Below are 25,783 nucleotides of genomic sequence, written 5' to 3'. Positions count from 1 at the left end.
ATTTGGACATTTGCCCAAAAGCGTGGCAACAACAGCCATTCCGGCAATCCTTTACACAAGTGCACAATCATAACACATACATTTATACATATTTTATTTAATACAAGCCGATTGTATAGGGCAAAGTGTGTGCGCCATTTCGTTCTGCTCTGTAGAGAAATTTTAGTTTCATAACTTTTTGGGGTTAAGAAGTTTGCCTCCAAGCACCACGACTACTCCTCCACTTAATGCGAAGCTACTCAATGTAGAACATTGCTAAAATTTTACACCCACACACACGGGCAACAAAGGGAAAGGGAAAATTAAATTGATTGTGACAGCAGCACGTGCAGCAAATGGGCACAGGAAAGGAAATCATAAGTAAGTACACCTTTATGCCAGCCAAAGCGAAAGTGCAGACATCCTTATCGAGTATGTGTGATGCCCATTAGGCAGGATCACTCCACACAAAACCACAAAAATTCCCCGCTTCATGCGTAACGTTTGATGGATACAAAAAAGAATCATTTTACAGCGGTCATCAATTTATTTTTCTTTTCTGTCCCCTCTGGACACATGTCTTTGCGCGAGAATTGAGCCATTCCGAAATAATAATAATAATAATTATAAATTCATGCGGCATTGTACAATACTCGTACACGTATTGTTTGTGGCTCGTTTTGTGCCCAAAGAATGCTTGGGAAAAATTCATTCCGAGAAAATGTACCGGAATTCGGTGTAAAGCAAGAACAGAAAGCTGAAACCCAATGGTCAGCAGACTCGTGTTACGGCGACAGCCAAGCCCCGGCTACCCGGCTTGGACTCGCTTGGCCCAGTCTGGAAATCAGACACGTCCTAGCCGAGGAGCACAGCACAGCGGAGCACAGGTAAACGGCAAACGACAGCGGTGTTGACACTCTTGATATATGGTATATACTCCACGGATTTGAGAACTCAGCAAAAAAAACTATGGTTTATTTTTGTACTTATTTTTGTTGTTGTGTCTTCCCAAGCTAAAGCTAATATTTTGCGCCATTTAAAGGTATTGTAAACATGCTTATAATTAGGATTAGTTTAAGTTTTAATTAGGCATTAAAAGAGTCTATATGAAAGCTATATAAATAAGCCACAGTCAGTCTGATTCGTTCTTGTATAATTTCGTGTTCTCATTAGTTTAACTTAGCTCAGAGTTAAGGCTTAAACAATGAACAATATTGTGGGAGTTGAGTACTCAGCTAGCCTTGAGAATATTGCTTTAAAAATGTGCAGTCCGAGGTTTGCTCAGTTGCGTGTTTTAATTACAATTTGTTGCTTCCTTTGGCTGCCTTCAAAGTCCCCATTAATATTTTTCTTTATATAGTTAATTGTTGCTAAAAAGTAACAGGTAACATCTAGTCGTAAAACATGTGTTCACTCCGTTGCCGCATCATTTTTATGAGAATCATGATCAAATGGCATAAATTAATAAATCCGAAGAAGAACCAAAATTGCGAAATTTGGGGCGCACAAAACTAACGAGAGATTTTACTCCCGCAGAAGCAAAAGGCAGTGGGGGGAGAGCGGAGAGTGGAGTGGAGAGTGGAAATGCATCAGCTAATAAATGTCGTCGAGTCGGCAATGTTGTCGTACGAGAGACATCGTAATAATCTAGTTCTTTGACAAGGGACATGAGAGTACATCTCAACCAGGGCATCATTGGGACTGCCACAGGACAGAACTGAAGTGGACTGGAGTGGACTGGACTGGACTTTGCCGAAGATTCCACGCTCCACGAAAGCGACCAATTAGTGCTCCTGACTTGACAATCATTTTGAATGTAAAGCACGTACTGCCTGTGTGTTCTGCACAGTCGTTCGGCGACGTTCATATTTTTGTGACTCCTTTCGGGATATGCTCATCATAATTCGAGAACCAGTTGTGCCTGGCTTTTTGTGTGCAGGCGATCAACATTTTTGGCCTTCATAAATATAAAGTCATCAAACATATGACAGTTTTATGTTCCTTTCGTTGCGGTAAATGTTTTGGCGACAAAAGACATGATTTTGAAATTATTAATGGTTTATAAATTGAGTTTAAAAGCGAAGCAGGCAGAGCCCAGAGGCTGCAGGCTGCAGGCAGGAATGATGAAAGTAAAAAGAACTTCCTACAATCGATCGATACAATTTCTGAGGTGGAAGCTGATTGTTTATTAGCAAACAGCAGTTCTTGGCTGCAATCTCTACAGACTGATAGAAAAACTTTCCAAAAATAAAGAAAAACCTGGGAACTCCTCGCTATAAAGAAGTCAACTTTATGGCATTGAAATTGCTTTCTGCTGGGCTCTTAAATACAGCTAAATGAATGCGCCACCAGTAGCCGCTTATAAAAGATAGAATTTCATGCCATCCGAGTTGGTTGGATGTACAATATACGAGTGCGAGTACGAGGTGGCATTCGTGTGTGTGTGTGTGTGTGTTGGGTGTGCAGACGTGTACAGAAATGATGGGCGGATTGAGTTACAAAATATTTGATTATCTGTTTTGTGGAATCGTAAAGCCCCACGCTTCAAGTGAAGCACAACGGCGAGAGAGGGAAAGAGAGAGGCTTGTATAAACATTTTAATTATATGACTAATTTATGTGGAATAAATTAGCGGTCTGGCTCGGTCTTGTCTCTCCTGTTCACAACTTCCACTTCCACTTCCACTTCCAACTGTGCAACTGCCTCGACACACACACCGCACACACACCACACTCAGGTCTTTAAGTTCTTTGGGGAAGTGAGTTGCTTCTTTTTACGGCATTGCCCATCTCTAATGGGCGCCCCCTTGTGCTCTCCAATGTGCTCAATAATTTTCCCCAATTCCAGCTGTCAGTCGAGGTGTCAAATCGCAGCTACTCATGCTGTGCCTCTGCTCGAAGACTCCACTCCAGTCGACTCCGACTCGCTTGTCCCGCCCCTTGAGTAATTTAAATTAAGCATCTGACGCACACACCTCTCCACGTAGCGCTCTCCTGTCTGTCTCTCTGTCCAGCCAAAAACTTTGGGCCGACAACGACAATGCGATGATATGGGTATGCATGCACTTAACGAGAGGCCCTCTCTACGTCCTTCGTAGACGATGATGCCTGATTAAGATCATCCACATCAACAGAATCATCATGTTCATGTGGCGCGATCACGCTGACAACAAATTCAGTTTGCCCCCATAGGGAGGCATGTAGCATGTAGCGGCATGTAGCACCTACTTTACATACAAACAAATTGCCTTGGCTCTTATAGAACTATTACTAAGTATTGCTATATAAGCAGCCAATCATTTGATACAGATATTATGCTGACTGCCTGCCTGCGCACTGAGCAGTTTCCAAATGTGACAAACAATCATAAAGGAGAGCGGAGGAGCCTGTGGCAGAGTGAGTTATAGACTGCAGCGATTGAGTGGCTAAACCGGTTTGGCCAAGTGCATCAATGAGTGGAGTGTCCCTTGGGATATCTGTGGTGGAACGTCACAAAACGGATTGTATTCAAATTTAATTGGCCTGATTCGATTTTGATGGCAGTGCGCGATAATTTACAACTTTTCCAATACACAACCTACAGTCGCTCGAGCATTGTACATACATATATACGAGTATATAACAATGATTGGTTGCCGCTTAATTTTCTCTGCACACAGCGAAAACGCTGACACACTCACGACATGCAAGGAAGAGGAACATCCGAGTTTGCGGCGATATCAGCGACAGCAATCTCTTGCGAGAGCCATTGAAATGTGGCAATCATTGAGGGTGCCGAGTGGTAGACTCCTTCCTAGCACCACCACCAGGCCAGATACTTGCACCACAGACACTCTCCACCCACATGTGGCAATGAACAAGAGCTCATGTTGTGTTTTGTTTTGTTTTGCTTTGTTTTGTTGTGTTCTGACGATCAGGCGACGATCGACTCGCACCCAAGCAGCAGTCAACAGTCAGCAGTCAGCAATCTGCAGTAAATCCCAGTTACGCTCCTCCCGTGGAGACGACAGTGGAACATTTCAGTCAATTTCAGCAGCAAAAAGAGTAAAAGAAATCAAGTCTGCTGTTGTGCTCTCTTCGGTGCCCATTGCCAGGCAGTTAATCTTAGTCAGCTCTCAGCCAGCTATATGTTCGGTTTCCGTTTAGTTTCTGGCAAATAAGTATGTAAAAACATATGCATATATGCTGCAGATGTACAGATGTATGTACATATGTATGTACACTCTTGCACATCCAAGTACAACTATAATTGAGGTAAATATGAGAGCAGGAAACGATCTCTTTGATCTCTTTATTTTTCCCTGCAAAAATACGGTTGAAATCAAAGGAAAGCCGCGGAAGCTGTACACCCAGCCACGTGTCAAAATATTTGTGACACCATTAACAAAATTATTGTTGATATACCGCATTATAATTACCCGCGTTCACCCCTTTGGGCTTTGCACAATGTACATACAAATGTACATATGTACATTCGTATATGTAGACTTGTGTAGATGCCAGTAGCTGTGATAAAAACAAGATTTGCTACTTGGTAGATCCCAGGGAAATATTTATTCAATTTATTCAGTTATGCAGAGGTGCAAGATAATTAGGAAAATATCTTTCTGGTCAATATGTGCCACTCAAACTGCTCCAACTGTTGAGATTTTGGAGATTCTTATATAGATTCTCATCATAAGTTTACCTTTGGTTCAACTAATTCTTCTCAGTAGTAAAAAGGCCAAAATCCAGTGCAGAAAAACCATTATAAACTACCTCAAACCTTGCCTCAAAACAAATGAAGAAAATAAACACAATACATGATATGCAACCCACCTATGATTAAGATGTTACCAAATTTAATTTCAGTTAAGAAACAATGAAGTTGAAAGGTTTGGACATGTTTTTGAGTTTCGGTTCCACTCGGTTGAATACGGAAATGTGGGTTTACTTCTGCGCGAAAAATGCTGCACTGAACACATCAACTATTGACTCCAAGAGTGAGTGAGTCGCTACAGTTCCTTCGGTTCCCTCAGTCTCATCATTGTTTAAGGTCTCAGTGTGATCGTTGTCTGCATAATAACATGTCATTATCATTTTATTTGTTTGCCAGTTTTTCAGGTCTCCTCAGGGATAACGCCAAGTCCGCACTCCGGATGGTAAGTGAAGCATCCAAGGCAAATGTGCTAAATGGTTGAAACACATGTTCTTACTCGCGTATGTCGAGTGTGGCTGGCTGGCTGCTAAGATTAGCATAATTGTAGGCTATACCCTCGGACAATTTTTAAAGGCAGAGTACTTAAATATACGCCTTGATGGTGGAAAGTATAACATTTCAATCATTGCTCTTTCCTATGGCAAAGCATTGTAGAATCTTATTCACATATCCCACACACATCCGTGGGCAAGAGAAATTACTTTATAAGCACACAAAACATATCTTTTATTTGGTGATTACTCGAACTTTTGTTACGCGAAACGCTACCGTGACCATTCCCCCATTGTGGAGCGCTCAAAGAAATTAAAGCAAACAATCGGAAAACAAGCTTAAGCTGGAAAATTATAAAGGTCATAATTCTCCATGGAACGAATGTCGACAGCTTATCAATAAGACGTGGTTATACACTTACTATACAGTAGCTGCAGCTCACTATGCACCATGCCATGTGTGATCTGTGGGCTCTGAGAATGCACTAAACCGATTAGTTTGCCTTGGAACTTCAAATGGAGACATAATATTGGAATTTCCCTAAGCTGGCCCTGAGAAGAAAGTTTGTTTTTTGTGATGTAAATTATATGCGACACGCCACGCCGCGTCGCATCTGTAAAAATTAAATTATTCTCATGTTAAAACTATAAGAAGATACAAGACTGAAGAATAAAGCTGACAGCCCGAATCCGTTCCAATTTCCCAATGCCCATTGACTCTTAACGGCGCTGACAATTTCAGATTTTGATATTTTTGGAGGCGCAAAGGCTTTTTGTGTGACTCGACAATGCAGCACACAGCCCGACCAGCAAACAGAGAGACAACAAAGCGTTATACGCTCTGGAATCAATAATCTACTTCATAGGAACAGATGTCAGCTTAGCATTTCGGTTCACCTTTTTGGCTGCTACTGGTTTTTGTTGTCTGGGTTCTATTATTTCCATTAGGAGCTTGGATTGCTTTGATTGAGTTGCGTTGCCCTCGCGGCAGGTAGGATTTGATTGAAGTAAGATATTATGCATTACATTTTGAGAAATAAATATAAGTTTTCCGCCCTCTTGAACTTGAGAAGGAATATTCTCACATTCCGCTTGCTGAGCCATCCCATTGCTACTCTCAGTCTGTGTACCAGGATAATTTTGCATTGCTTTCTCTTTTTTGTTGGTTCAAAACTAACTCAATAAAAAACTGAAAAGGTTTATTAACCTCTGGCACACCCCACCGAGCGCACCTTCTGCTGCTACACAGTGCCATTCATAAGTTTTCTGCTCACACTGCTCCTCCGTTGTTCTGTTTATGTTTGCGAATGCGTTTCCGGTCACTGACACAGGAAAACGCCGCTTCTAGAAATGCCAACAACTGTGCTTAAACAGCAAAAATACCCGAGAATTAAAATCCGAACATCCATTTATGTATAAATGAAAGCCTCCAGTGGATTTTATTATTGTTCTAAATATTGATTCCCATTTTTAGTGGCCTCTAACTGGAGTTTAGTCTACAAATAAAACGTACCGTCAGTTGTTATATGTTTTCCAATTTATTTACACATTTTTGTGCCTTATTCCTCACTTAGTTCTTTATACTAATTACTAATACAATATTTTAGGTTTTTGCGATACATTTATGCACTGTCGGGAGGCGCTTTTGGAATTTCTGTAGCTTCAGCATCCCCAGCTAACTATTTGATGATGGGAAACAAAAAGTCTACCTGAATGATGCATACAATAATAATATGTGACTTCTGCAGCTTTTATTTCGGAGTTTTTAGACGCATCTAAAGAGTTTCCTTCTGGCTTCTTGTGCTGGGTAAATTGCTCTCCAAGTTTCGAATAATTATGCCAGAATCATACCATACTTTTACTTTGCTCTTGTGCGCTCGCACAAATTGAATCCAATCCCTGTTTACTCTTCATGTAATTGTGTTTGGAATTCGAGTGATTGTTGTCCCCCATGGGCGCTGATTGATTGTTTGATGGAATAATCGGGCGTTTGTTGTTTTTTTAATTTATCTCTTTATCGTTTTTCGTTTTATTATTGTTGTTGTTGGTGTATATATACAGTTTTGTTTTACTAATTTACACTATACGCTTAGGGAGCTACAATTACGCGAGCTTACATACTTACAACTTGTGCATACATACGTACATCGAATACTCGTACATCGTACATCGTACATAGATCTCTAGTTTAAGAAATAATTACAGACACTACAGACGAAAATTATGGTACACATTAAGTAGAATAAATTATGTTTACAAACGACAGGAACAATTTTTTCAAAAACTTAAGACGATAAAAACAATACGATAACAGCTGCTAAAAATCAATGATTGCTCGTGTACATTTGGCTTGGGGTCTAGGCTCGGGGCTCTCGGACTGGACTCTGGACTCTGGTATTAAGTGTTGTGTGATCTCTTCTGGTTGATATGTTTTATGTCCTAGCCCGCCAGGTTCCTTTAGAAGTTCCGCAATGAGCTAGCTACCAAAACTAAACCCAAGTTTTGAACTAACTCAAATTTAAATCATAAAGTTGGTTAACTGACAGTTATGGATGGGTAGAAAGTGCACCTCTATAAGCTTTTCTAGTGGGTGTCTTTATTTTGAACTCCCTTCTTTCTTTTGGTTATGTTTTTTTATTAGTTTTGTCGAGTAGTTTATTTATTTTTTCTCATTGATGATGGTCGCCCCCTGCTATATTTTCTCAAAAATTTACATCCTATAAGCTCTGATTGCATAAGTGTGTGTGTGTGTGTGTGTGTATTTAATTAAAATTAAATTAGTTTCAAATGATTTTTGGACTATCGTTCTCCACAAAAAATTGCACAACGTCAGGGGTAGGAAGGGTGTTGTAGCGGCGGCTGGGATTTGCTTTTCTTTCTCGCAATGCCAAATGCCCGAACCGCGCCATGTTTCAGCTGGTTTTCTTTTTTTGTTGCTTGCTATTTGGTATAAAGCGGCTTTAATCAAAATACCGAATAATCACATTGTAAATTATTGTCCGAAAGTGTATTATTTATGATACCTTTCCTTTGCCCGGTTCCTGCGATCAGTAGGCGATCATCGACAGCCCCCTTATGGCCGCAGCAGCGTCAGCTTTGGTGTCTGCTGCTGCAGATGTTGCTCCCGAAAAGCAATTAGGGAGCGAAAGGCAGAGATTGGGGAGGCAACTCCGGCCGCTGCTGCGCCATGGTTAACAAGCGCCGTCGGATCTGGGGACGCACATGGTGACGATTGGGGTCATGGCTTTGCGCACAGCGAAGTCACGTTCACGCCCGGCGATATTTTGCCCGACTGCGAGGACGAGGACGAAGCGGTGGAATTACTGGAAATTGGTCCCATCATATTCTGAGCCGCCGACTGTCCGCTCGATGTGGGAATGTGCACCACGTCACAGCCCATCGATGAGGATGAGCTGGAGGCCGACGGCGATGCCACAGGCGGTGGTGCCAGCTGCTGCGGCCCACCGCCCATGCCGCCCGTCGTCGTCAGGCTGAGGGGTGCAAAGTGCGGTCCATTGGCCGCTCCCGAGACGGCTGCCTTCCACAGCAGCGGATTCATGCCCAGCCCGTTGTGCGCCGCCAAACTGGCGTTGAAGGAGCGCTGATGCTCGAGGAATTCCTGCGTGGGAGCACTCAAATGCGCCGCCGCCGGGCCGTAGAAGCCGCGGTACAGGTCGGGCCGCACATACGGCGAATAGTTGGGCATGCGGGCAGCCAGCGGGGAGAGGATCTTGCCCGGCGACGGCTGCTGACTAGGGTGGCCATAGAAGCCCGGATGCGACGGAGGCAGCTCTGTCCTGTCCATATCCTTGGGCGCCGAGCTGGACTCTTTGCTGGTGTCCTTGGAGGCCATGTCGGCGAGCGACCAAATGCGCGGCTTCGCCGTGCCCCCGACGGCTGTCTGCAGGGAGTTCTGCTGCGCCTGCTGGTGCTGCTGCAACAGTTGCTGCTGATGGTGATGGTAGGCGGCAATGTCCGGCGGCGAGCCCGCCGGCGGGCGGAAGTGATGATGCAGCGCCGCAGGATGGAACAGGGGATGGGCGCCCGGCGGCATGCTGCCTGGACGATCATACAGATCGGGTGAGCCATTGGGCGAGCCAGGCCGCGACTCGGACCACTCGCTGTTGTTGCTCTCGCCGGGACGATCCGTCATCATATCACCCAAGCGTCCGGAACGGTCTTTATCATCCGTAGAACCCACACCAGAATCTTTAGCATCTGCAAGGGAACGGGGAGAACAGAAAGGGCAAGGCAATTGTTAGCATACAGTAGGAGAAGGCTTTGGGGAGTTTGAAGCTCACCTAACAAATCATTCTCTTCCGTGTTCTTGTCATCATCATCATCGATATTGGCATCATCATCGTCCACACGATTCCTGGGCTCCCATGTCATTTTGTTTTCTTTTTTCAGTCTTCTTCTCGCATTGGCAAACCACGTGGACACCTGGGTGAGCGTCATCTTGGTGATGATGGCCAGCATTATCTTCTCACCCTTGGTGGGATACGGATTCTTCTTGTGCTCGTTCAGCCAGGCCTTCAGCGTGGATGTTGTCTCGCGGGTCGCGTTCTTACGTCTAGCCCCATTCAAATCCATGCCATAACTGAAACGAAGGAGAGAGCCAAAAATGCAGGAGGTTAAAGAGTTATTCAAATACATTAATACAGCGATGGGTCTGGGGGGAAACCATTCCCCGAATTGCAAGGCAGGTGATTAAAGCCAAATGGAATGCAGACCGAACGAGCGACCAAGCGACCAGCCTGGCCTTTACGGCCTGTGCCCAGCTGTTGCCAGTTTGTCGCTTGAAGTTCCTTCCATGAACGTCTGTTTTGTTGTATATATGTATGTATGTTTGTACCTCCTCCCCCACACATACACAATTGTTGCAATTTGTTTAACTGGTGGCATTGTCGTAGTCCGGGAGAGGCCAAAGGGTCCAAGCGCTTCATTGGTGGTGGGCGGTCGGTCCGTCGGTCGGTTGGTCTCTGTTCTGCGTGAAATTTGTTCATCATAAACGCATTTGCATGGCCGGGAACATTTATGTATGTGCAGTTTGCGGTCTGACACATTGTCCCCTGCTGTACCCCCCAGTGCCTGGCCTGACTGCGGCGCGCAGCGCGAATTTCGATGGATACAACAACTGTCCTTTATCGCTTTTTGTGGGCAGTTAACATGAACGTTTTTAGTATAAAATGTACATGTATGTGTATGTACGATACATTGTGCAGATGTGAATGCTGTGTGAATGTTTGGATATACTTTTCTGGGTATTCCATGTGGGAATGCAAAGCAGCAGTGGAGAAGGTACAGATGGAGGAGAAGGTATATCTACATGTGTAGCTGTCTCATTTGTAGTGTTCCCTGTGCCGCCGCTGCCTCTGTGACTGGAACGATGACAACGAATGTCAACCGATGCTACATATACATAAGTATGTATACATATACATACATATATGTACATATATGTATGCCTGCTGCCTGCCTGGTCTGTTGCATTAATTAATTTAAGTTTGAGTGCGAAGAGTCGCCGAGTGCGAAACACCTGCGCAGACAGCTACTCTGCCTTTGATCACACGACAGCTGAATATATTTTTTTAATTCTCCCATCAGTGTGCAGCTCATTATGCCCCCCACTACACGGTACAGCACATGGCGGGTTTATATGTATTGTGATTGTAGAATATATTTGCGGTTATATGCAGCAGTCAGAGTGTGCATGTTCCTTCTTAGAATCAATAGAAATCCGCATCTGCCGCCCCCACAAATGTGTTCAATATTTTGAGCGAATGTATTGGCCAATTTCTGTTTCTGCTGAGCCTCAAAATGTATTTCTTTTGGTTATTACTATTTGCAAAATATCAGAAATTATAATTAAATTGTCTTTAGAAATATTTTTATCCTCTTTCTGCTTCATCTAAGAATTTTCCCATCGATTTTTCTATTAAAAGGTATCTTCTAGTTGATATTTTCTCCCTCTTTGGCATTCTTACAGATCGATTCCCGAGGCCAAAGCTGTGTTACAGTGTCGCCGCCGCCACGCTCCTAGTCGCAAAAGGCAGGGCCCGGCCCAGCCCGGCCCGGCCCGGCTCGGCATTTCGCGCAGGTTATACCTTTTGAATTTTGAATCAAAAAATTCGCCAGTAAATTGTATACACCCAAAGTACGTATACGCAAACGCCGCATACGTATAAGTGTACATAAAACAAAACACAGTAACCAACACGTCACGGCGAAATAACTCAAAATTGATTTATCGTGAATATATTTGCTGATAGACCCATAACGACAACACCAACAACAACGACGACTGTTCGGGGTTTGGGGGTTTGAGGACAGTGACGTGGGTCCGGGGGCATGTATGAGTCAACTTTCAAAATTTGTTATGAGTGTCAATTACAGTAGAAACAATGAGTGGAAGCATTGTAGCTGTCCGAAACGTGAGGCTGACGTGACGGGATGTTGTCGATTGTTTAACCGACAATTGTGTTTGGAAATTTATGTCACAGTGGCCAACAGCCAGAAGTAGCCAGTTGTCTCCACAGTAGCAACTTGTGGGCTTGTGGTTTCGGCGGAAGCAACAGTCGAGGCTCAGTCCGACGTGCATACGATCAATTACAAGCGAATAAATTGTGTGTGTTTGAGGATGGAGAATCGGAATGGGCATGCGTGCTAATATGCATGGCTTTTACTATTTCAACGCACTTTCCGTGGAGAATACAAACAAGTACATAACCCGATTCGGTAGTCATTTGAATGCACCTGCACGCACTTGCCCCTGCCCTTCGCTTGGATGCAACTCACGATCCGCTGCAGATGGGGCGATCAACGCCTTCAGCCGGAGAGACCACCATAAGAGTTCGCGCCATTGTCAGTCTTTCTGGGTTGCTCAGGGGAATATAATTGAAAATAAAATCTTACCTATTAAATGGATAGCCAGCAAAGGCCGCATCATATGGATGATACATCGATGGATATGGCCAGGGTGATGCGCCGGCCACAAGGTTCTCCTTCAGATCGATTCCAGCCTGCAAGATGACAAAGCAAAAATACGTAAATATAGATTAATATTTTTGAAAATTAATTTCAAGACAAATTTCAAAGTCGAATTACTGATTGGATTTGAACTAAAGACCAATTGGCTGGACCTTGAACTAAAATTATAAAAAATCATGTTAAACAAATAATTAAAACATCTTCCAAGTTTATTTTTGTACCACATTTATTTTTGGGCTGTTATCAGGAAGAGACAAGTGGAATGACAATCGCTGGCGTGGAATAAAAACAAATATTTTTGTGGAATTTTTGAACAAGTCAAAATTCTAGCAAAAATGTTTATTAAATGCGTTTAAGTTGAAGCTGATGGAACATATAAATAAATGGAATTTTTCTATATGTATTTAGAGTGAATTATAGCATGTTTTCAGCCCACTGTGCCGAGTGCTGTTTATTGATAAGGCGACAATCTGAACAGCATCGCTGTACATGCGCCCCAGACGTGGGGCTTCAGCAGCAACTCGAAAGCTCAACATCAGCATTGTGTCTGCATTTCTGTGTTAAGTCGCAATGTGCACATAAATAGTATAGCTATGCCCCATGGAAATCGCTATTTGCATGTCCCGATAAATGTCCAATGGAAAGAGCATTAGAGCATTCCTCTTCCATGGCTATGGAGCACTTCCATAGAGCCTCCTGTTCGCTGTCTGTGTTCTGTTTTATAGTATATAGATTAAGCTACACGTTTACTACTAATACTGTCTTGTCTTGACTTAATTCGATGCGACAGTTGTCAGCTGTTTGCCGTTTTCCAACAGATAATGAAGCGAAGATGGCGCACAGAATATTGTCTGGCGTAGACAGACAGACAGCTGCCTGCCTGCATACATATACATTATTATAATGCTCATTTCCGAACTCAAAACTAGACCAGTATTCATCTGGCTTTACTGTGAGTACATTTTATATATTGCCAAATGAAATGCACAGTCAAAATTCAGTCAATGTCGTTTGGTTTGGGCTGGTCAGCGGGTGTACCACAAAACAAGATGCGAAATCAATAAGAATTGAGCGATAGACATCTACATGGCACCGCAGGACGACGAAGACGCAGTCAGGCAGGCAGGCAGGATGCACCACAGTATGCAGGTCTCTTCTCCTCACTTCTCTGTACAATACAAAATCTATTGTCTGGCAGCGGCAGAGGCGACACCAAACTGATGCCGTTCCCGTTGCCCTGCCATTACCCGTCGGTGTCGTCGTCTCGACGAACGTCTGGCAAGATTACTGCCAAAGCGGAAATATTTTTATGTCGCCAACACGAAAATGTTTGCTGTTCCCAACCGCTATCAACCGGCCATCGACCATCGACGGGTTCTGACTGCGACTGCGACTGTGCCTCTTGCACTTGGATTGGGTTTGCCATAGGGATTGGGAGAGAGGTGGGGTTTTGTTCAGGTCCTGGTTCGCGCAGCATGGGGTTGAGTACAAGTACAGCGACGATAGACTGATAAACAGCAACAGAAAGATCAGCAGGCAAGGCAGCAGAGCAAAGCCAAAGGCAAGGCAGTGCCCAAGGCAAGGCCCTTTGACAGGTCCAAACCAACAAGCTGCAGTTGAGAAATCCATGTCGGAGCAGACCAGAGCGGTACCCAAGAGCAGTCATTTGGCCTGAGCATCTACAGCGTACAACGTACACTACATCCTTACACACATCCGTACACAACATCGTACACTATATTAAATTACAGCGAACGGATGGGCGCTGATCTCTGCGCTCTGCCTCGGCGTTGCGTTGGGTTCGGTTCGGTTCCTATTTCTCAATGGGCCGAAAACCGAACCGGTTTCTTACAACCTTTACAACAATCGTACCCGTACCCACTGCCAAAAGTGAGGCCTGGCCAAAAGCAGAGAGCCAGCCTGCAACAGAGTTGCAAGCTCTGTGTCTCTGTGTTGCTTTTTGGCTCTTTTGAATCTGTGTCGTGCGTGTTTGGAGCGGTGTGGAGTGCGTGTACTGGCCATGTCCATGCGGGTAAAGCGTACATAATAAATTGTAGCTGGGACCCGGCTACTACACACAGCAATAGAGCGGCAAGTTCTGCGCGTCCGCATCGCTACTGTTGCCAGGAACACAGCCGGGAGACACAGTTGTTGCAACTGCAACTGCAACTGCACGCCTCTTGTGTCGACTTGCGAATGCGCTTGCGGTGGTTAATATTAACAAGATTCGACATGTTCGCATCTGCGTTTATTATTACCAATACACAGTGTCATGCAATGCAGAAGTCGGACTCCAGCCTGCTGCCTGCTGCCACTTGTCTCCGACTTTCGGGTTCCATATTGCATTACCAGCGACCAACTGCAGTTTGTATTTACAAGTTTTGTACTGAAGATTGCAGCGAAACGATACGCGTACATTCCGTAAGTAGTATTTATGCATTATCTAAGATAATCCAAGCACAGATTAACCCACTTTCGAGCAGCAGCAAATGTAAGCTGCGATTTCTGTTTCTCTGCTGCTGTTTCCCCACTGCTTGCTGACTGGCAAATTAAATAATTCAAATTAAATTGCGAGCGACTGTTTATCTTCATTACGACTGCAAATTCTGAGACTGTGTACCCTTCACACCGAAAAACGTCAATGGACATTTTTGTTCTGGTTAGGCCTAACGACAGGCGACGACTCAGTGCGGTGCGGTGCCGCTCCGCTCCGCGACCGGCTCCTGTGGTCTGTCGCCCTGATGCGCCACAATTTGAACGATGCGCGTAATGACGGGTCGAGTTAATTAATTGCTGCTTCGATTTAAAAATAAACGCACGTTTATCCGGCGCATTCCCGCCCCGAGGCAGGGCTGGCGACGGCCACGACCGAGCGAAAGACTGAATGGAATCGTATTTGGATTTCGGAATCGGAATCGGAATCAGAATGGGCATCAGAATCACAATCGAGAAAATTGAAATTGAAATTGACGAGTCTACGAGTCTGGGAGTTGCGACTTCCGAGTGCCTAGTGCTAGTTGGTGACATTTTCTTCGCTCGTTTGTTATTAAGTTTATAAAGTTGTACAATTGTTATGGTTGTTGTTGTCGCTGTAGTTGCCGCCTTGGTCTTGTGGCTCTTGTATGCTCTGTTGCCATGACTGCTAATTTGTTTGTTGTAGGCAACCATTCAGGCTTACAGCCCTGCCCTGCCTCTGGGGTTGCCTTTTCCTGCCTTTCTTTGCGTCCCTCATTTGTGGGTGTGTATAATGTGCTGGGTGTGTGTGTGTGTGTGCGTGAGTGTGTACCATATAAAAGTGCAAAATTTACTGTTAACGAACATTCTCAACTTTGCCAAAAAGCCAAACAACAACGGCAGCAACACAAAAACTTTCCACAACACTTACTGCAACAACAATGAGGATGGGTGTCAGGAGGGTGAAAGGGAGAGGGAGAGCCCGTAAATGTATTTAGTACTTGCCAGGCTCAGGCTCAGCCCCCTCTTCCTCTCAGCCGTCACCTCAACCATTAGAGCCCCAGAGCCCTGGAGCAACCCCCAAAACAACACGACACCACTTCGACATTTTGAAAGTTGACAAATCAGTGCATGTACCCCCTCCAGTTCCAGCACCCCCCTGCAGCTACAAGCAGGGACACACAACGACATGGAGAGACCGAAGCTCAAAGTGAGCTTTGGAGATGGAGATGTCCAGAGAGACAGAGAAGAGAGTGAGAGAGATAGAGAGCAGAGGCTGGTTCTGCTTCTGCTTCTGGCTGTGAATCTGAATCTGGATTGTTGGGGTCTTGTTTTTGGGGGTTGGTTTTTCGGGCATAATGCAAGTGGGGTACTACGGCCTGTGGTCCGATTTGTAGTTGGTGCCTTGCTGCTACATTCTGTAAGAGAACTTTGCCAAAAAGCCAGAAGGAGGCAAAAGCCAAAAGTTTTTGTAGCTCCCACAGGACATGAATGTAGCACATTTGGCCCGACAGCAGCAGCAACAGCAGCAGCAGCAGCCTCCTTTGTTGCCGACATAGAGAGAGAGTTGTACTATGTTGCCGAGTGTGAAATTTCATGCTTGCATTGTTGTCGTTGATGATGTAGCGGCACTTAAGCTATGGAAAAGTCAATATACCATGTACCATCCTCTCCTCAAGCGTCAAGTGCTTAGACACCCCACACAGAGAGTGTTCTGTGTGTGTTTAGATGCCATCCTTGCTGTGTATAAATGAAGGCAAATGGTCGTCCCTGAGTAGCTGAAAAGCTTCAACTCAATAAATAAACGAGAAATCGTTCGCTCCCAAGGAACTTTATTAAAAGCAGACGCAGCCATTGCCTGCAGATCGATGGGAATGTGTTCCATTCCCTCATTAGACTTCTGAGGAAACTAATTATAAAAAGTGCAGCTGAACCTATGCACGAGTAAGTAGCATGCAACATTGTGCTGCTGCCTGCCTGCTCTAAGTAAGACAGACAGACACACAGTTCGGGTCGTCGACAACTTCAGCCTTAGGGATAAATAATTTGACTGATAGTGATGTGACGGCAGGCTGGAAGGCTGGGCTGGGGGCAAGTCGCAGGCGGACAGCCTGTCACTTGCGTGTTGACAAATTTATTAATAAGGTACGTTACAGCAGCAGCAGCAGAAGTTGACGACGCCCCCGAAACACACACACACACTCAGGGCAGCGCAGGAGGAAACACCGGGCGCGGCCTTTGGGTCGGCCTATTTGTTAGCGGGCGGCGGCGGCTCTTCAAATGTTTCTTGACAGCGATGCCGCTACAACGCGGTTGCACCATCATCCACCATTCAGCATATCCTACACCATTCAACATCCACCTTCGACCGTTCGTACACCATCTTCCCATTTAGAGCAAAAGTCAAAGAGTCCCCGTGGCAGTGCCAGTCCCGTGCCGCGCCGTGAAATATAGAGAAATATATTCCCGCGCTGCGGCAAACTGACAGCCGCTTGACAGCTCGTGTCAAAGTAATGAATCCACCGCATTGAGCAGACACTTTTACAACTCTGCCGGAATCATATGCTCTCCACCGAAAACCCCATGGAAGATGCAAAGAGAAATTGCTCCAGTTTAGGCGTTGGATCTAAGCGCCGGCGGCAAAGTGGCAAAGTGGCAAAGCGTCGCAGCGACACCCAAAAGTGACTAATTACGAGGCACGGATGATTTATATTACCAAAGACGCGACCCATACGGTTTGTCTTTTAAATGGTGCTATCAATATGGGCACACACTCGTATGGGAATTGTGTTTGTGTGCATGTAAGTCCTCGATCCATTGAAGAAGTGCGTGGAATTACTCGTCGTAGTGCTGACATTTCCATCAAAGTGCCGTGTCAGCGCTCTTGGCAGGGGTTCGGGCAGTGCTTAATCATTTATCGATGGATTTTCGAATGAGACTTTCATGATTTCAAACTCAGCACACAATGCCATCGAGTATCCACATACTCGTACATGCCCGGTACAATACACAAAGAATGCCGCAAATACACGCAGCTAAAATTGATACAAAATAGCGGCTACTGTGGCACTCGACCGGTTTTTGCTATATAAAAGTTGTTACTCGCTGTTGTTGCAATGTTTGTTGTGCCCCCAAAACGAGTTCAAATGCGAATGAATATTGCATATTTAATTTTGGGCATTGTAGATAGCCGAAACGGTGCGAGCAACACCAAAACACGAGCCTCAATGATTTACTAGATTTTTTATTTCCAATAGAACAAAGTTGGACCTAATTTTGTTTAAATATGCAATAATCGAGCGGGGAAAAGTATGTGCGGTGCCTGAAGCTCAATTTACTGCCCCGGTAGTGACAAATACAACAGATATAGATACATATATACAAGATATATGCACGCAACGGATCGTACCATTCATTAAAGCGCGAGTTTCAGTTTCTGCGAATGTCAGCATTTCTTTTGCGAGTTCTGCTTCTGTTCTCTTTTTGCTGTTTGTCAACTTTTGAGATTCTCTTTCTCTTTTTTTTTTGACTTGTAAGCAAATAAATTAATGTGTTCACATTTTATTGGCTCATATTTGAGCCAAGTTGGGTGCAAAAAAGAGGCCTCCTCCAGATGGATATTGATACGAATATTTCTCCAATTTCAACTACAAATTTGTGGGCAACTAAATGGGTGCCGTACCTGAATCATTGTGCACCGCATGTGGTCCCCCAGTATTGTAGCCAAATAGAATTGTTGGCAACACACACACAAAGTCAAATTACATGATGTGCTATTAGAAGTAGAAGGACGAACAAAAGGGCCGTCGGCGGCCAAAGCGCCGGACATGTGGGCAGTCGGGGACGTGTCCCATTGTCGAGAAAAATGTCTACTTTAGGCTCGGGCTCAGTCTCTGCTGCAGTCTGCCAGGTCGAGTCTGCCACACACAATGTGGCTTGAAATATCACCCAAAGCGCACACCACACGGGCCAAATGAGAGGTCAGCGCAGGCATAGAGCCTCTAGGCTCCAAGGCCTGACAAATCGCTCGCTGGGCTGCTTAAAGCGCAAACCAAAAGCCAAGAGCAGACGACGGACAACACTGGTTCGGAAGCCAGTGTAGCCCATAGACTGGGTACACGATCGAATGACGAAGGAGACGACAACGAACCGACGACGCAGACGCCAACGTGGACGTGGACGCCGATGGTGGTCCGCCGCTCCGACGCTGGACAAATTCACAAATTTATTGCACCATTGTTCAGTCATATGACTTATGAACAGACCAGACTGGACCGAGCACGAGTGCCGGTCCGACTACGGGGAGGAGGGGTACTACTTACCGGATTAGCGTAGAACGGAGGTTGATCGCCGGCAATGCCCGAAAGGTATGCAGACATGCCCTCGGGGTAGACGCCGAGCGGTACGCCACCCGCCGCCGCCAGCCGCTGGTAGTTGAGCATATCGTACTGGCAGGAACAGATCGTCTGACCGCTGACGGGATCCGTGTAGATGGTGCGACCCGTGTCGCAGCAGCGATTCGGATTGGCAGAGGCGGGCGGTGGCTGTGGACCGGATGAGTGCGGCTGTCCCGGTGGCGGCTGGCCGAGCACGGGCAGTGCCGGCAGTCCCGCTGCCGCACCGCATGGCGAGGTGGAGCGCGCTCCCTGCGGCACCGTAGACGTCACCATGCCACTGTGCCCGGGCCCGGTCACGGGCGTACCCAATGGCTGCTGGTTGGCGGGGCAAGCTAGTGTCGCCACCGTCGACGGTGGGGTCTGCGACGGCGCGTTGGTTGGAGGTGTGTTGGGCGATGAAGTGGCAAGGTGAGTTGAAACGGCATTCTGCAAATTAACAAAAGATAAAAGCAATAGCTTTGATTAATGTTTGTAGCGAGAACTTGGGTTTTAATTTAAATTTAAGTAATTGAAGGAGTGTCGCTGTTGCGCCATTAAGATGTCAAGATCGAAAGATCAAACGCTTAAGGCAAAAAATATGTATGTATTTATGTAAAAATGTACATCTGTATTACATGTACATAAATCTGTACATATTTAAGCCAAGAGATCTCAAATGTAATGCGGAATTCTACACACATTAAATTTGCTTCATTTATTCCAAAAATTGTACAAATTCAAATTCTTAAATGAAGAATAATGAAAAATAAATTGTTAATTTTATTATCAACTGCAGAATCAGCTTTAATTTTTAATCTGTAATTTTCTATGCTTAAAATTTAATATAAAAATTAATTAAATTTTTTTTTTTTTTACGAAAAGGCGTGCATAAGTGACTTTTTTTTGTGAACTTCAATGATCTTCCAGCTCCTTCGTGCCTGCAACGTGTACCTAAGTCTACAAGATTTATGTCCGGCCCAAAGTATATTTTTAAGAATTTTTGAGTTAAATTACTAAAATTATGCTAATTAATTTTCACTACCAAAAAAAGCTTTCGACCAAGATCGGCACTTCCATCTTTTTAAAAAGATCCTCAATTTAGTTTTTTGTTATCCAATTCATTTTTGAGTTTATGGCGAACCATTAAAAGCGATGGCAGCCGATGGCTGCTGTTGCTTCTTCTGTCACTGGATACAAGTTCTATGGCCTACAGTGGGTTTGTGTGTCTGTCTGTCTACTGTACCGTGTTTGCAGCTACCAGCTACCAGCTGGCACTAAAACTTAATTAAAAACGTTGACTCTTATCAATGCGATAAGCGCGTCTCCTCGTAGGTGCACATAATACATGTCTATGGGCCTGCCCTGGGGCCCTTCAAAACCATCTCCGCTGCTGCTGCTGCTGCTGCTGCTGTCTCAGTCAATAAAATGGAACTCTCTCGCTGAACTCGAAGACCCCTTCGATGGATCGGCGGACGGATCTTCAAAGTGGGGCCGCCATTACCAACAAATCATGTTTTCGATTGACAACATTGATTTAAATTACACAGCCGATTGCTGCCAACGACGACAGCGGCAACAGCAACAGCAACAGCAACAACAACTGAACTGCACTCTGCAGTGCCTCAAGACATCGACAACATCCACAGGCCAACATACAACATCGATGGCAAACGGCAACAACGTCCTAAGAGCAATTTGATTGTAAGTTGTCCAATGACTGGCCGGGGATCGTACTCGTACTCCTACTCGGACTTGGACTCTGCGGCGCTGTGTGCACACTGCCGGCACATAAGCCTATCGCGCACTTTTGTCAACACTTTTAGTCGGCAAAGAGAACACACTACACACTACACTACACAACACAACACACACCAATACTTGCAGCCAATACTCGTGTGTACATGGTGGAGACATGGAGGGACGCATCCGCGGACAAGTTTTCAGGTTTGTTTATCGTTGACTTGACTGCTGTCTCTTTGGTTTGCTTGTGTTAACTTTTTCCTGGGTTTCGGTTTGGGGCTTTGGGTTGCTTCTTCTCTCTCTCTCTCTCTCTTTCCCTCTCTCTCTCTTTGCATTTCCCATTTAACATTTTACAAATGATCCAAGGCGTAAGATACGATTTTTATCGCAGAACCGACGGTCAAAGCGCTCGCTCCATGTATCGGGACGGCGGCCGAGACCAAACAATGATTGATACTCCGCCGCCTGGCCCTAGATGAAACGCCCTGCAGCACATGCATCGGGCATCGGGCATCGGGCTATAGGGATCGTTTCCCTCTGCCGCCCGTCTCGTGCTTTCATCGAGTGACAACTCAAGTGGCCCTATACGATTAAAAATTAATTCCCGGTGTTTGTGTTGCCCAATGGAAAATGTATCGCCAGCAGCAGCAGCGGCAGCGGAGGCAGCGGCGGGTGTTATCAGCTGCCACTTTGAATGCGCCGCCGATGATTATCGCTTCCCAGTGGTACGTATATCTATAGAGGTTCCAATAAGCGTAGCACTCCAACTCCTCGAACATTGAAATTGGAAACGAAAGCGATGCATAGATGATGGATAGAATGACACAAGTGATGGGGGCAGGGGAATAATCATATTTTTCAGTAATATTTACTCCAAGATTAATGGAACTTAATGAGTAGAAAGAGTTCTCGCAGAGAGTTTAATTCGAGAGTTGCATTTGCGGTTGCCGCCATGCCACAAGTTGCATTCCAAGCTTACATTTGGGCAAGAAAGAGAGGCGCAACCATACAGCATTGACTTGCCACATTTTCCAGTCGATCGGATTACCAAACAGGCCTCTTGTTCATGTACTATTTACGAGTATGAGCCGGGAGTGAGAGTCTCGGGTGTCTCAGAATCTTATTGGATTGAAATTTGCTGACCTTCGAGAGACATTTTCTCTTTAGATTCTACACCGTAGAATGATGTCTGACGTTTGTAGTTGTCGTTGAGTGGCTAAGAACAAATGTAGCACATTTGTGGTCCTGACATTTGCCAAATCCACTGTGGACTTGGCAGACAATCGATTGTTAGGCATCTACTTTAATTTATTTTTAAGTACATTTCCTTCTGCCAAATCAATTTACACGCTCAACGAGCGAGGGAAACAAAGGTACATACATTTTTCCTTATATATTTTTATATATTTAAATACTGTGTCTGACAAGTGCTCGGTTCTATGTTTCCTTCGCTCTTTAGCCTGCCGTTGATTTGAAATCTAGTAAATTCGTGTTGTGGTCGTTCTTCGATCAACAAGTGCTGTCTGACAATAGAATTTAGCTAACTATCGGTAGATGTGTGTATCCAAATGTCAAATGTAGTCAGTACGGGAAGGTGGTTTAAAGATACATCATTTAATCCAAGAAAAACATAGAAAAATGTGTCTTAAATTCCGCTTAATCCTTGCTTAGTGATCGTCTGGATCGGGAGCCTTAGATATAGGCAAAACTTTGCCTCAATCAGGTTAGACTTTGCTCTCAATAGTTTTCTCTATGAATAAACGCTGAATTATGCCAACATTCAGTGGTTCCAGCACCTTCAAATATATCCCAAAATTGCTGAAAAAAAGTATCTATGGTAAATCCAAGTGTTATACGCACCATTACTAAACAGATACCGGTTTCATTACTGTGCACTGTCATTTAATATTAATTTTTTATTCGCTCTTAACTTAAACTTGAAAGTATTCTGGAAGTCCCGATCTAGATCTAGAACTCTCAAATTCACGGGCAAACTAACGCACTGCCAAATAATTCGATACGTGATTTGTGTTGTTGTTGTTGCTGTTTTTCTTTTGTTATAAACTTTAGCTGTGAGCTGATTGCATGTCGAATACTTGTGGGGATCTCATTTATGTATAATTATTTCACAATTGGCTTTTAAATGGTTGATTTTTTTCTTATTTTTTTAGCACATTGGCGCGACGGAGTCTCAGTATTTGTTGTGGGATGTTTTTGCACACTCTGTGGGGGCGCGGCGAGACACTTTGCCGACGGCTCGAGCGTTGTTACAGTTTCAGTTTCAGTTGCAGCCACAAATAGCAATCCAGTACTACGGGGCACGGCACGGCACGTACACGGGCACGGGCACGGCTTAGTGGAGATGCACAAATCCGCGACGGCGGCTGTGTGACGGCGGCGGCAACGGAAGACGACGACGATGATGGGTTGGAGCCGGAGTTTGGAGGCCAGACCGAAGAGTCGTGTGTGTTGTCGGAATACGAACCAATGCGGAGGAGCTGGCAGGCAGTCAGGCACACAGGCAGCACAACCTGAAGCGACGGCGCGCAGCAGACGAAACCCAAGCGGCAGGCAGTCACAGGCACAGGCACAGGGCACAAGCACGGGCGGCACAGCACAGCACAGCACAGTCGGCACAGTCGGCACAGCACACGAACGATACGAACAATCTGCGTAACAGTCGAAAGTAGACTAACATGAGTTTCTTGAGCAACTACAAAGTGTACGACAAATGGGAATTACACGACAACCGACAATCGAAAACAGCGAAAAACAGCAACAGCAGCAAGCAGCAGGCAGCAACAACAACAGCTACATGCCGCACACCACCACCAGCGCGACGAGAGCAGCAGTGGCAGCAGCAGCAGCAGCAGCACACAGATACTCCACACCAGTGCACAGCCCCGTGGTATTGGTGAGCGAGCGACAGAGAGAGAGCGACAGAAAACTTGTTTCTCCCCCTTACTTTTTACTCTTTCTGCAGCCACACACACAGCGGTGTGCGCTGGTATTAGTGTCGTATCTGGTGGTGGTGGCTCTCTGTCTATGTGTGTGTGAGTATCTGAAAAAGAACGAGTACGAGAGTGCGAGTGTGTGTGTGTGTGTCTACTCCGAGTTCTCGTACTCGTACGAGCGATGACGACGAACAGCCAACACGGAGCGTAACAACGGCAATAATGATTATCATTATAAGTGGGCTGGCGCTGGGGCAGGCTCTGTGGCTACAGCTGTAGCTGTGTGTGTGTGTGTGTGTGTGTGTGTGTGTGGCACACACGCGACACGTACTGCGAGTGCGAGCGAGAAGATGGTAACCGAGAACCGGTTGCGTCATGGGAACACATCCGGACGGAGGGGCAGGCCAACACACAAAAAGTATCTCAACTGCTGCTTGGGCTGCCTGCTGCTGCCTGTGCTGCTGCTGTGACCATAAATAAAGTATCTGGCAGTTGCGGTGTGCTAGAGTGAGACAGCAAGTGCCCGGTCTGGGCCACGAATCGCATTCGGCAGCAGCAGCAGCAGCGACGACAACGACCAGGGCAGTTGTTGGCTGTTGGCTGCGCTTCGCTCCGCTCTTTGGCACTTGGCGCTGAGTGCGAGCGGTGCGGCAAGATGTGGCCCCGGCCAGAGAGAGAACATGAAAAAATTAACTTAACAACTAGAAAAATGGCTGTTATTGCGTGTTGTTGTAAATGCCGATGTATGTATTTGTAAGGCAATGTTTTTGTTGCTGCTGTTGCTGTTGCTGCCTCCGTTGCAACGCTGCTACTTGCTGCTGCTGCTGCGACTGCTGCTGCCGTGGGTGTTGCTGCCGTGTATTTGTTGCCATAAACAACACAACAACAACATGAGAACGTCGCGACGTATGAAAGCAAAGTGTTTGCTCCGCTCCGCACACTCTCCCACTCTCTCTCTTGCTGCCAGCCTGCTGCTCGATGAAATAAGAAAAAGCTTGATGAACATGAACGAAACGAAACGAAAGTCGTGAAGAAGAGGTTGGGCCAAATGCTGCTGCTGCTGCCGTTGCTGCTGCTGCTGTCGTTGCACGCAGTGCCTCTGTACACTGTGGCGATGGGTAATGTTTTATCATCTGCCACCCGCCAACTGACTGTTTCCCCCCTCCGGCCATTCCCACAGCCACTGACCGCTTTGGCTGTTTGCTGCTGCTGGGATTGGTGGCATCTTTCGCGCTGCCGCAGTCAACGTTTGCTGCTGCTGCTGTCTCTGCTGCCTCTGCTGCTGCTGCTGCTACAGCTACAACATACGCTCTTACATTTTATTATGTAGGTATTTGTTTCTGTTTTTTTTTTGTTTCTTTCTTCTGTTTTTCTGTGCTCTGTTTTTCGCCTCTTTCCGTGGCGTTTCTTTAACTTTTTCTAATTAATTGAAACGCCACTCGAGAGGAGTGACGGCGCTGCCTGCCTGCTAGAGCGGGATGGCTACACCACTGACACGTCGTTTATAAGTCTGTATATCCATATACCCCACCGCACACCCCCTCCAACCGTCCAACCCCCTCTACAAATGTACCTATGTACTCAGCTACTCGCACTCGTACACACAAATGGGATGTAGACTATATTCGAAAGCTACTTTGTCGTGGCAGGCAATCGGTGGCACACCCCTCCACCCCTGCCCCCTGCCACTACCACATGGTGTCGCACACGCAGTAAACAAAGTCTTACAACATTTGAATGAAGTCACTTTGTACGTGCACTCCAGCTCCTTCCTCCCCAAGCCATTAACAACTAGTTTGCCTCGATAGTCATTTGTTTTCCAACGATCTTTCGATCGCCAAAGTTGCCTGCAACATGTTTGTGCGCTGCATGTGCGTTTTTCCGGGTAGATGTGCAGAGATCAATGGCAGAAGTACTCAAATTACCAATAGGATAAGATTCAGCGCATTAAGGGAATCCTTAAGCATTGCGATTGCCACCAAAAGGGTGTTTGAACAGGCGTTTTTCGCATGGGTATTTGCATTACGTATACGCAATATTGTCAAAGCGGAAATTGTGATAATTTTGAAGGTCAGAAAGGGTGTTATATTGCATAAATTCA

The 25,783-nt window shown here is 45.5% G+C and overlaps 1 protein-coding gene across 1 annotated transcript; it reads right to left on the bottom strand.

Moving 5' to 3' along the window:
• Positions 1 to 7,209: 7,209 nt before the first annotated feature.
• On the bottom strand, positions 7,210 to 23,433 carry LOC117894147 (iroquois-class homeodomain protein IRX-4). Its single transcript, XM_034801042.1, has 5 exons — positions 22,589 to 23,433; positions 18,935 to 19,435; positions 12,084 to 12,190; positions 9,470 to 9,768; positions 7,210 to 9,386 (listed from the first exon to the last, which is right to left on the bottom strand). The coding sequence occupies exons 1-5, from the start codon at positions 22,628 to 22,630 to the stop codon at positions 8,407 to 8,409; spliced, it is 1,929 nt and encodes a 642-aa protein (XP_034656933.1). The 5' UTR covers positions 22,631 to 23,433; the 3' UTR covers positions 7,210 to 8,406.
• Between the last annotated feature and the right edge of the window lie 2,350 nt (positions 23,434 to 25,783).

Source organism: Drosophila subobscura, chromosome J, assembly GCF_008121235.1.
Source record: "Drosophila subobscura isolate 14011-0131.10 chromosome J, UCBerk_Dsub_1.0, whole genome shotgun sequence".
In the NCBI taxonomy this organism is placed as follows: domain Eukaryota; kingdom Metazoa; phylum Arthropoda; class Insecta; order Diptera; family Drosophilidae; genus Drosophila; species Drosophila subobscura.
This window is presented reverse-complemented; position numbering and strand designations above follow the sequence as displayed.